The 13020-nt window shown below is 39.9% G+C and overlaps 1 protein-coding gene across 4 annotated transcripts in view; it reads right to left on the reverse strand.

Annotated features, from left to right (window-relative positions):
* Window positions 1-4692: 4692 nt before the first annotated feature.
* Window positions 4693-13020, reverse strand: part of KIAA1549 (KIAA1549 ortholog) — a 179165-nt gene continuing 170837 nt past the window's right edge. For 3 of the 4 annotated variants that reach the window (XM_042469330.1, XM_042469331.1, XM_042469329.1), the window contains 3 exons: window positions 10014-10159; window positions 7785-7939; window positions 4693-5095 (listed from right to left, as the gene is read on the reverse strand). In XM_042469330.1, coding sequence (XP_042325264.1) covers window positions 4838-5095; window positions 7785-7939; window positions 10014-10159 — 559 coding nt within the window. In that variant the 3' untranslated portion in view covers window positions 4693-4837. The remainder of the gene's footprint in view (window positions 5096-7784; window positions 7940-10013; window positions 10160-13020) is intronic. The other variant, XM_042469333.1, reaches the window with a different exon arrangement.

Genomic DNA, 13020 nt, shown 5'->3' on the forward strand with positions numbered 1-13020 from the left:
GTCCCATGGGGTTTTCAGTGAATGGTTGGAACTAGCAATTTAGAATATTACCCTTTTTAGATGCTCACTAGAGAGATGAAATCTGCCAAGCAAAAGAGCTTCTCTGTGTGTAGATGAAATGCAAAGTGAAACCATAAGGTTAACTTCCTCACAAAGGAAAGCTTGGCCTGGGAGAAGCCACAGAAGTATTGCAATTGCATTAAAACACTGATTAGTTATGGCCAAACTAGATATCACAGGCAGATTCATGGAACACATTCCCAGTATTCCTTTTAACGTACAAGACATGAGAGGCCATGGGTTCAGTAGAGGAGCTGTGGGTTTGGACAGGAAATTTAATGATTCCTCTGGACTAATTTCTACTAATATCCCATCATAATTTGTTTTTCCACCCAAGTTGAAAGGATATATATTTTCCTGCATCTTTCCCCATAAATGGAAAAGCTGCTGGGAAAGGGGATTTCAAACAGTTAAGAGGAAAGTGCTAAGTAGTGCTCTGTGCATTATTCAAACTTAAGAGACTAGTTGCTTCAAGTTAAAAACTTCGGAGAATGTTACATCTATTCCCTTTGTAATGTCTAGTACAGTCCATACACTTAGTGTAACAAATGAGACAATTACAGTTGCCCCTCCATTTTCACAAGCTTGGAATCAACGTCCCTCTCCCATTTGCGGATGGCAAACGGAGGGGGACAAAATGGGGCATGCACCGCTATCCAAACCAATGGGGCTTGAATATCGGCGATTTTCTGTTTTCGCAGGAGGGGGTCCAGAATAGATCCCCCATAAAAATGGAGGGACAGCTGTATTTTAATTATGACATAGAAAGTTTAAAAGAGAAGCATTTAAGGGGAAATTCTTTAAGGGATGTCTCTGGTTAAAATCTGTCTGGTTTCCTGGATTCCTGTTGTACTGCCATATTGCTTTAATTATTCAGATCCCAGATATTTCTGTGTATGCAGAGCATACTTGTACTGGTATTGCATAATGGGTTATACAAGTAAGACATCAGTTTATAGAATTATCAGTTTTGTAGTGTATACAGCATGCCCCATTTTCTTCATCAACAGGACAGAAAGCTCAATGAGTAATCATTATGCTAATCAGAATCATATTTTAATTGTTGGGAGGCAACTTAGGATATCATTACAGCTTGATCCTAGCTGTGCTCGATTGTGGGTGAATGTTTTGCTTGTGCGTTCCTTCCTCTCCTCCTCCTGTTGCATGTTGGCTTTACTGTGGAGATCGTAAGCATTAAGCTGAAGTCCTCCTACATCAGAACAAGAGGTTTAGTATCTACGAAACAGCATAAGCCTGAAATTTAGGATTAATGAAAGCTGGGAACTCTGCACCAAACTTGGCATATTGTAAAAACAAAAATGAGGAGCAACACATGGTCAGTGCTCATCCAGGTATTTATAAACAGTGGTTTATGAAACCATGGACAAGTGTCCTAAATCTGATTAGGATGTTACCTTTTCAGAAGGCAATTTTGACAATATCAGTTATTAGAATGTTTACAAACAGGATTTCTCTCTTGTCCTTTCTTCATTCTAAATGTGTGTCTTCAGCTGACTGTGTATTATCCTTTCTTAAGGATGGGCATTATCCTCTCTTAAGACAACAGGATTCTCATTGTCTGGAAGAAAGAAAAGAATTATCTCAATTGCTCTAGGGATCTATATGCATACATTTTTTTTCACATGGATCTCACCTCATGCAGAACCCAGCAGTTTCAACAAGAAGAAGCCAATCTACATTCATTAATGTAATAATGTACCTATTATTCTGTGTAGGTCCCAAAGTTACATGAAATACTGCTGATTCAAACTGAGCAAGGTTTCATACACTAGAGAACTCACTATCCTAGTGATAGACCATAAGAATTAATACTTCAACCAGTAAAAGCATTGACAACACACCTCCACACAAAGAACATCTTTCAAGTGTCTTTGTGCCACTGCTTTAGCTTTAATTTAGTCTAAGTTAAAAACAAAACCCAAAAAATACACTCCAACAAATGAAATAATTTAGTTAGATTTTTCACTCGTGTTACGCAGGTTACAATTAAGCAATGGCCATATGACAGTAAATTACACCTCACAACTACCAGTGAAATTAAAATTCTGTAAAAATTAGTGCCTGGATGGCATGTACCGTCATATCAGTAGGAACACATACAAATGCAGAGATTGCTTCTAACAGTGAAATCTAACCTTTTGTTATCCTAAAATGGTCTTTTATCACACGTTTTACCACTTTTTTGTGAAGGTTTTCTCAAGAATCAAATGTGGTTTATGATAAACTAGTGCTGGTGACATGGCATCACTCAGGCTGGACTTCTTTGTTCATCTCATTTCAAATGACAGACTTGACTATTTTATTCTTGTAAAAAAAAAATAAGAAAAGCAGGTAACACATCTGCATTCACAGCCTTTGGCAAATGAACAAAAAGCTTAATTTATCACACAGTACTCCCAATCTCAAGCATCAAGAGGGTTTTCACAAGAGATGTTCAGGGTCAATTTATACTGTATATTTTTCAGTGCATACCTACATTTTGTAAAGGGTGCACTTAAAACATAGTGTGTTGACTATTTTTTTTTAAAATGAAAGAAATGCATGAACTGAGACATGTACAGAAATGCAAACTCTACAGGTACACTAAAAAGAGAACCAGAACTGGCTGGCAGCTCCTCTGTGGCACTTTCGAGTTCGTTGTCATGCAGTGTATTAAAAGGCCTCTTTCTCTTCTTTATCAGCACTTAAGCAGTGCTGTTCATGTCTAATTGGGATACAACATACAAGGCATCCGTTCTGAAGCTTGACTGATGATCCAATTGAAAAGTGGATTTATATTCATGTATGGTGTTTGATGGCTATTTCACCATCATGTTCAGGTTTTGGTCACACACAAACAAATGTCATCTTGAAGAGATACATTTGCTCCCTTCTGGAAATTAAGCATCTTCCCAGGCTTACCCCATGAGATATGTGGCCTCTTTTAACCTAAAAGACAGTGTGTTTTGCATAAGAATTTTTTTTATATAAAATGTATTCATGGAATTTGTAAGTGAGAAATGCTTCACTATGAAATTCTTATAAAGATAAGGCTTTTCTCAGAATTACAGAACTGTAGAATCGGAGTAGAACTGAAGGACTAACCCATTGTGAGTGACAGGGCTTAACCCATTGAGACAAAGTAGCCTCATTCAAAATGGCAAGGTAGAGATATCCTTAATTCTGGAGGCTATGCACTGCACAAGTTAAATGCTTTCCCAACATTGGCACATACCTTCCAAATGAAAGATGTCCACTTTGGAGAGCAGAAGACTCTGAAAGGGTGCCTCAATGATGTACTCCTTGTCAGAGGCCTACCAAAACTGTAGCCAGCTATGTTTGTTTAACCATTTCTACCTCACCTTTTCCCATTGGAATGGGTAGTTTATTGGGGAATTAATTCAGGTGATACAATGTAATTTCCATATGTATATATACAGAGCTCAGAAAGTCACATTTTGAAAATAAATCATTATGTAATTAATTATAAAGCCTCTCAAAAGTAATTCATTGCTGTTAACAATAGAAAAATTTAAAAATTATGTTACTCATTGTGTTGCTTGTTCTGTTACTAGTAACTTCTTTGTTACTTAGAAATTAATTAATCCCTGAGGATTAATAACAGTGTTAGAACACTTTACAAATCCTGCTTAAAATGCCACTATGAATGCCCTTGGAAAGTAATTTTTAACAGTAACTAGCATTTGCCCCTCCATCCCAACATTTCATAACCATTATATTACTTTTGAAATGTGACTTTGTTATGTTTTCATTGTAAAAAGGGGGTTACTTGTTATAGGTAACCAAGGTACTTGTAACTTGTTATTTCCAAGCTCTGTATAGATAGTATGATCTGTACTACTTGTGAAACTGCCCTGAATAATCCCAACATTCTTCATTCCATCCCATACTCATTCACAAAAAAATAAGTCTTTGTGTTCTTTTTTGAAAGGAGAATGTTTGTTTTTCCAGCCTGAATGAATAGAAATGATTATATCCTTGATTTTTTTGTTTGCTTTTTTTAAAAGGCCATCATTTCAACATTGCAAACATCAGGATGAAGGGACACTTTGAAGCTTCAGCACCAGAAGAACAACAAGGAAGAGTGCAGAGAATGGCTCCATTTGGAAGCACAGAGCAATATTTAACAACAACAATTACTGTTCTGTTTCTTAACAGGTTATTCCAAGGTCCTTTACTTGTGGAGTCTTACAATGGTTTCATTACATTAATTGCTTGCACAGGATCCACACTATTTCTTGGTTATTTGAAGAAAAACACATCAGCAACATACACTAGGCAGCATCACTGGCAGATGTCTGAAACCATGGGATTCTTCTCATCAAACAACATCTGGCTTTATCTTGCATACTTTGCTTTTCTTCCACCAACATGGAGTCTGCTATTCAAATTCATTCTCATCTCAGAGGATGACACTACCTCCATTGGAACGTTTGGGTTCCAGGCCAGAACCATCACTGAATCAAACAGTCCCAACCACAGCACAGTTATAATGCCTAAGAGGCTTAAAAGCAGGAAATTGGAAGATTGTTAGGTGTTAATGCTTGCTGTGCCTTCCCAGCTTCCCTTCTCATTCACACATACTTTATTCTTGTGGTGCTGCTAGGGAGTCCTTTTTCACTTGTCCCATGATCTCTGGTATTGTACATGCCCACTCCTCTGAGAGAAGAACAACAACAGGCTCTTGCTGATTTCCTGTGAGTCTCAGCTTCCACAGGAAGCGGATACTTGGCAGATTTGCAAGGAACATGACAAATCAGCTGTGGAAGTTCTGCACAATGGTCTGTTTCTGAGAGAGCCGGAGGAGCTCCTCTCGGATTGCTTTGATGAGAGAGGCCGATGAGTGGCCTGGCTGCTGGAGGTCCTCAGTGGAGCTGGTGTTGTAGCAATGTCCCGGGCCCTGGTGGTTGCTGTGTGGAAGCTGAACAGGTGGCGCTGAGGGCTGTCGAGCTGAAGTCCTCGGCATCGGGAATACTGGTGAGGAGGAATATTCTTGAGGTCCAGGCATATGTGTCTGGGAAAAGGCACAGAACATTACTGCACTCTCTGCTTGAGAAATAGAAATAATACTACTAATTTTTAAAAGACAAGAAAGGGGGGAAAAAGAACAAACAGCAGAAAAAGGCAGATATGGAAGAACCAAGTGTTTTCTTGGATCTGAAATGCAGAACTGGAAGGTTGAATACCTGCAATTCTTCTTCTTTTTTTGAGAAACACATGTTTATTACTGAGTTGCTTCTAGAACCCCAGGACTGCTCTGCACATTGATTTTTAAAATACTGTTTTCAAAGGGCTAGCCACATTAGTGTGCTGCAGAACACACAATATAGTCTTGTGAACACATTTATCACAGTAATTGTTTTCATGGACTGGAATCAGCTTCAATAGTTGCACAAAACATTATTCTTATTTGGCAGATATAATATGAACATCAGCTTAGAGATGAGAATGGCCTTCAGGTGACAGCAGAGCCAATTTGTAGTCCCCACTGCCCTAGGGGTGGGTCATTTTTTTCCTTCTTTTTTATGCCCAAAGATGCCCTTTGGGAACACATTTTTGGCCCCATTTCCCCTTCTCAAACTATTTTAGTTTTGAGGAAGGGGCCGTTTTTTAAAACCAGAAGTAAACAAAAGTGACTGTAAAGGGGAAGAAATGTAGGCAAAAGCCAATATATTTATTGTATACATTTTTAAGTTTCAATATATTTGTTAAAGTTTGCAATTTTTGCTTTTTATATTCTTTTCTAGATTCTGTGCAATACTCACATCTATGCACAGGTATACCGTTGCCAACTTCATGCATCTGATGAAGTGGATTCTAGCCCATGAAAATGTATGCCAAAATTTTTACTAGTGTTTAACATACTCACAGTATATTGTTCATTTATTTTTTGACAGTTTTATGGCAATACTTGTAAAAGCACATCTACTTGCATCAGGAACTCAGTACATATGTGTTACTATCACACTAATTTGAAACAACAACAAAGACAACTGGGTCAAGCTTACATGCTTGTTTAGACTGAATGTATTTTGCAGCTGATTTAACTACAGGAACACTAAGTTTAAAAACAGGCATTTAGCTAATCTAAACAGGGTGACTAATACAAAAATAGAGAAGAGGTTTGAGGACAGAGGGGAAATACAGAAAGATCAGAAAAGAACATAGAATACATAGTAACAAATAACACTACAGAAATATATTTGAATGTGTGATGCATACTGGTCCAGGAAAATTATTGATGTTAACATGCCAACTGACTTTGCTTCAGGATCAGTACCCACAAAAGAATGTCCTATATGAATTTTTGAAAAGAAATCCCACAGCCACCTCCCACACCCAACAACCAATAGAGTGGAGGGTTGTTTTTTTTGTGTAGTAACATTTAGGCTGAAGGTAGAAAAGACTGACAGAGAAGGCTGTGAAGCAACACTAAAGCAACAATATTAACAACAGCAAAGGTATACAGAAGAGGCAGAGACTTAGATTCCAGCAAAAACCAGCAGATGGTAAGAGAGACATTAAGTGATGTGCTTCATAACACAGTAGAACTATATGGGTAAATTGGACCTGAAAGTGTCGGAGACTGTGGAGCTCAAACTTGGCCTTCTATTATTGAGGTACTAGTTCTTTGCCCCATAGTTCAGATAAGGACACTATGGACTGTCCAGGTAGGGCAGGCACACACAAAAAACACAGTTCCCCAGCCAGAAGGTTTGGTGAAACAAGGAAGCCAAGCAGGATTCATCAGCTAATCTTACTCTTTCAGTCTTGAGGACTTCTCTCACCTTGGGAGGTCTGACACAAAGAACCCTATCTTGACTTACACTAACATCAGGGCACATTTTTATCCTGCCTACTACCTCCCTCCCTGTTAGCTTCCCCTTCCCTACAACACACATCTTGGTTTAGCCTTTGACATCAGTGCCTGACTGTTAGCACCAGTGCTCGAACACATGATTTCACACATGTCCAAAAGAGAACTATAAATGTCAGCATCTAACACTTCTTTAGACCTACCATGCATTTTGCTCAGATAAAACTGGCTTGTGAAAGTAAAACTCATAAATAAAATAATAAAACTTTTATTTTTATCCCTCTTTCTATGATAAAACAATCAAAAGCAGTCCCACCCCCACAAAAAAGCCTTTAAAAATATGCTCAAGGCATCTTTAATCTCATGTTCCATAGCCAAGGCTTTCCAGTTGTTAGAACTGACAGCGCTCCCCTGACATCAACCAGATGGCCCGGACCTTTTGGGGAGGGGGTCTACACTCATGTCAGAAAGACAATTCCAGGGAAGGAGAGTCCACCGAGATTGTAAAGCCAGGGTGGGGAACCTGCACCTCTCCAGACATGGTTTGATGACAGCTCCTATCACCTCTCACCACTGGCCACACTGGCTCAGGCTGATGGGAGCTAGAGTCCAACATCCTCTGGTAGGCCATGATTTCCTCACCTCCCGCATAAAAGATAAGAGCCAGAAGTAAGAAAGAAAAGGACAGGGAAAGCAGTTTCAAAGACTGGACTGTGAAACAGACAAAAGCAGCAGCTAAAGGTCAAAAGAGCAAGTTTTTTTTTAAAGAATCCGTCTTGGGAAGGAACTCCCAAAACAGAACAGGATAAAAAAAAAAAAAAAAAGAAGAATTAAAGGAACACAAGACTGCTGCAGAAACTATTCAAACATGAAGCACAGTACTCACTGCATCTCTCCTAGCATATTCATCCTCTCCACGATACGGGGGCCACCCTGGTTCCCCCGGCTGGCCATGCCCTGCTCTGCCTGAGGGGATCTCCACTTGTTGACCTCCGATCCTGCTAGCAATTCCCACCTGAGTGAGGTGCTGTATCTGAGAACCTTAAAAGCAAATATTGTTTGTTTTTTTCTTTCCTTTTTCCATGCATCAACAGAAGTGTGGGGGGGGGGGGGAGGGGAGGTATGAAACTGAGGGTGGAGTGGTGTTTTGGTGGTGGTGATGAGGAGGATAAGAACACAAAAATACAAGAGGATTGAGGTATGTGGGGAAAGTGAACTCTGAATTTTTAAAAAATTATCTAAGAGATTTTTTTTAAACATCTACTGAATTGGGGGCAAATAGAAGGACTATCTGCATGCAAATACTCAGTAAAGTCCTTTTGCAAATGGAGGATGTTGCCTGTGTGGTTCAAAACTATGATAGTTATAAATAAATAAATAAGTTTATGCTGTGCACGAGCATGGTGGGTTGCAGAAGTGAAGAAAAGAGTGGACACACGCTAGACTAGGTAACATTTCTGGCTCACTGAGCCTAATCAACATCTTAGCCATTTTTAAAAAAAATGTGCAATGTTAACGAATATTCTTTAGATTTGCATGCTAGTGATTTGCCCTTAGTGGTAGAGGGAAATATTTGCTTGCTATAGGACACTCAGCTGTACAGTAGCAGCAGGAGCTCAATGAGGGGACAACAATGTGGGTATAGTACATCGCTATGCCATTGTTGCTTGCTTTCACCAACTTTCTTTTGAACTTAAGAAGAACTCACCTTAGCCGATCAAATATTACCTTGCAGATATCTTCAGGACTGCTACCAGCCATAGTTTTATACAAAATGCATACACTCTACTATTGTTATTGGACTACAATTTTGTTGTTGTTGTATGCCTTCAAGATGGTTCCAACTTGTGACATCTGTAAGGCAACCCTATCATGGGGGTTACTAGATATGCTAGATTCATTTGGAGAGAGTTTGTCTTTGTCTTCTTCTAAGGCGGAGAGAGTATGACTTGCCCAAGGTCACCCAATGGGTTTCCATGTCTGAGCAGGAATTTGAACCCTGGTCTCCATAGTCATAGTCCAATGCTCAAAACATTACACCATGCTGTCTTATATGTAAATCCTTGCATTCCCTACACAGAAGCTATGATTTGGAAGAAATTAGACCCTGCTTTTACATACTTTAAAAGAGAAAGCAAGGATTTGTCAACTTTTCCTAAACATGATGATATGCATGTATTTTATAGGGGAATATCAGATCCTGTTTATAAAATTTAGCATGAGGAGTTGCCCTCTGCTGGAAAGCTAACTCTAATACTTTTAACTGGAATGGTTTCTGGTAGATGACAGTGAAGTCTACATTATTGATAGCAACAAAAGCATTCTTGGCCCCAGGACAGCCTCTTCTTCTCCTCATGTAATAAACCAAAAACTTCATTTGCAACTGTATGTCAGAAACAAAATAATGTTATCCCCAGATACAGTACAGGAATCTGCTTAGGAAAGAAGCAAAGATTTCTTATGGGGAGAAAAATCTTGAACTACTGTATGTCTTCAGGAAGTGAACATGCATTCCAAGTTGTACCTGCTGCAGTCATGTATGTGATGTACTAAGAAGTCAACATGTCTGCAACCCAAATCCATAACTAAAGCTGCTGAGATGTGTTAGGAAACCCTTCATGAATATGTCTATAATATAAACCATCTACTTCCCATATGGTTGAATGTGAAGAATAAATGTTACAAGATCTTGTATCTTTTATTTTGTCCCAAGATCATCCTCACAGTATGAGTGAACTATGTGTGTTTGTGTATGTGTATGTCTACACGCAGAGTAATTAAATAGCTTAGTTGGAAATACACATATATTTTCATTTCTCTCTATTATCACTATTTAGATATCTATCTTCAAAGTCATTATCCTGACTCATATAGCTAGGAGTGCCAATAAAACTCAGGGTGGTCCCTTCCTTCACCCCACCATCACCCTGCCATCACCCTTAATGCGGGTCATGTGAAACTCCCATGTAGTTATGCTAGTAATTTATAAGCAGAGCTGAAGGGTGCTCATCACACTCCTCATTTGCATGCTACATTTAGGGACTATCTAAGTGCTGAATTGTAGAAGTGAGATGGGACTCACTGTAGCACACAACAGTTATGAATCCTTAAGTACCTGCAGTGCTTCCAACTGGTCGCGGCCGAGCCACAGATGGCATTTCCTCTGGATAAATCCCTCTAGTGGCATACTGAACATCAGATGGCTGCTGGTCTGGATGTATTAATTCAACAGGAGGAAGAAAACCTGGCCCCAGGTTTTGCCTGTTGGCAGAGCAAGAGTGCAACACATGTCTTCTGTGACAATAGCATTGCATATTCCAAAACATATCATTTCACCTTTGTCCACTTCACTATGTACAGCCCCCCCTCCCTGCAACTACTGGACTGTGAAACAATGAGCACACATGTTTCACAGCATGGGCCTATGTTAGCCCATTTGCTACTTCATTTATAACAGGCACATTCTTTTAGCCTTAAAGATTTACCCAAAATCATTTTTGCTTAGAAGAGTTTGAGTGGCAGGCATGGCCCTACTTATGAAACTTTGTGGCTGTGCATTTTCTAGTCTTAAAACAACTGATAGCCCAATCAGGTAGAGCCTCCTCTAAATGTTTTAGACATGAACTCTCACAAGCCCTAGGCAGCACAGCAAATGATCAGAGACTATGGAAGTTGCAGTTCAAAGCATCTGGATAGTGCCACATTGCTTACCCCAGCAGTAGCCCCTTAAAGCTAGAGAAAAGAGAATTGGGAGTACTTTGCCTATATGCCTGTCTGGCAGGGATTGGACTAGGTGGACTTTGTGGTCTCTTCTAAACCTATGATTCTATTGTTCTAGAATGCTATGGTTAAAGAGTGAGTATCCTCAAAGGCAAGGTGTAGCCCTAATAATCATTCACAAATTCTTAACATTATACATTTAGAAAATTTAAAATTTGACTGTTGGTGAATAAAATCTGCAGCCAGTACTTCCTCCCATTCCAGTGTCTATAAAGTATGAGACAGTGGTGCGTTAAAGACCGCCAAGAAGCGGCGGTCTGCTGCCGCCGCCGGTTACAGCGTCTGGGAACTGCAGCAGCCAAACAGCGCGGTTCCGGATGCTGCCAAGAAGGAGCACGAAAATCGCGCTCCTTCTTGCGGCCTGGAAGAGATGCCACGAGGCGCTAGTCACACACTCACGGCGTCACTTCCGCAGTGCAACATGCAGATGCACAGCATCCGCTACGTCAAAATGGCGGCGGCCATGTGGAACGGCCACCACCATTTGTTACAGACTCTGTCTGTAACAGGAGTAGGGGCGTCTAGAAGAGACGCCCCTTTTTCAAACTGGGCCGTCCTGAGGACGTCCAAAATGGTGGTCTGTAACCCGCCAATGCTTCCCACTCACTGTTAGATCAAGCACATTTTGAGTTCTCAGGTGATCTTACTTCAAACATGTTTGCAAAATATTTCCTCCCAGTTCAATCACTGTTACATTTCCAGTTATTGAAGTACGTTTTCAAAGTTATTAAATAAACACAAGAAGGTGTAACAATTTGATGAATATTTAGTGTCCTTAAAATCAAATGTTAGAATCATAGAGCTGGGAGAGACCATAAGGGCCAACCAGTCCAACCCTCTGTCATGCAGGAAATCACAGTCAAAGCAGCCCTGACAGATGGTCATCCAGCCTCTGCTTAAAGATAACTACCTGGGCACAGATGTGCCCCTATACCCCCAAACCTAAAATAAAAATAAATAATTGGTTAAAAAGGCAACTGAAGCTGAAGCAACATCATTTCTGCTGTGCCAAAATGTGATGATGTGGCATGCTGGTAGAGAGAGGTGGGGGGAAATGGCAGTTGCCCTCCTCTGTTGTAGAGTTTCTAGATATCCTGAGGAGTCTCATAAGCAACTTGTGTAGCATCCTTTGGTTTCACTTCACTGAAAATCTTGATTACATTACTAAAGAGAAAAGGAATAATCTATTTTTTTCCCAACTACTGTTTCAAAACCCAGCTTTTCAACTACTTGGCTGTGACAGTAGTTTGCTACCTCAGCAACTTTTAAAAAGAAATCTTTGATCCTGAATTTCAATGGATCTTCTGCACAAGCCACACAGAAATGAATGGGAATAAGAACATCAAACAGGCATTTCTTGATGAATGATTTTACAGGCTTGCTTACTTTTTTGTCAGTGATATGGAATAAATTTGTAAACAACTACAAAGGCAATACTGCCTAGACCAAGTATACTAGCTATTAGGAAGCAACACTGTGATGACTATAAGGGTTTCATTGCAATTATGGCATTGTTGTGTTTTTTCGGTTGGTGTTGCTGTTGCATGCCTTTAAGTCATTTCTGACTTAAGGCAACCCTAAAACAAACCTATCACAGGGTTTTCTTGGGAAGATTTCTTCCGAGGAGGTTGACCACTGCCTTCTTCTGAGGCTTGGTGCATGTGGAAAGCCAGTGGGTTTCCATGGCTCAGAGGTGATTTTAACCCAGGTATTCCAGGATCCTAATCCAGTGCTCAAACTATGGTGCAGGAGGATGATTTCCAGGTTGTAGGAATTTAAAAATACTGTATCTAGAAAGAAGAGGAGTGTTGTTGTTGTTGTGTGCCTTGAAGGTTGATCTATCAAGGGTTTTCTTGGCCAGAATTGTTCCGAGGGGTTTTTCCTTTGCCTTCCTCTGAGGCTAGAAGAGTGTGACTTGACCAAGTTCATCCAGGAGGTTTCCATGATCAAGTGGGGATTCAAACTCTCATCTCCACAGTCGTAGTCCAGTGCTCAAGCTGACTCTAATTTATCTAATCATGCTGACTCTAATTTATCATTACAGAAGCATAAATACACTTCCAGTCTGTGGTTCTTTTCCTCTCTTCTCAGTATGCAAGCCATGTCATCATACTGTGCATTTCTCTTTGATAGGTAGTTTCCAATGATAAGGGCTGGGATAGGAATAGCCCAAGCACAATGCATGCTGTGTAAAAACTGAACATTAGCAAAAAGAGAACAGATGGGCTTGAGTGATACTTGTAGCTCTGTGTGCCTTGTAATGTCTGGCTAGGATCTCAAAATCTAATCCAAAATTGGGAAGGAAGATGTAATTAATGTCTATGATAACTGTCTCCCTATCT

Source organism: Sceloporus undulatus, chromosome 5 (assembly GCF_019175285.1).
Source record: "Sceloporus undulatus isolate JIND9_A2432 ecotype Alabama chromosome 5, SceUnd_v1.1, whole genome shotgun sequence".
In the NCBI taxonomy this organism is placed as follows: Eukaryota; Metazoa; Chordata; class Lepidosauria; order Squamata; family Phrynosomatidae; genus Sceloporus; species Sceloporus undulatus.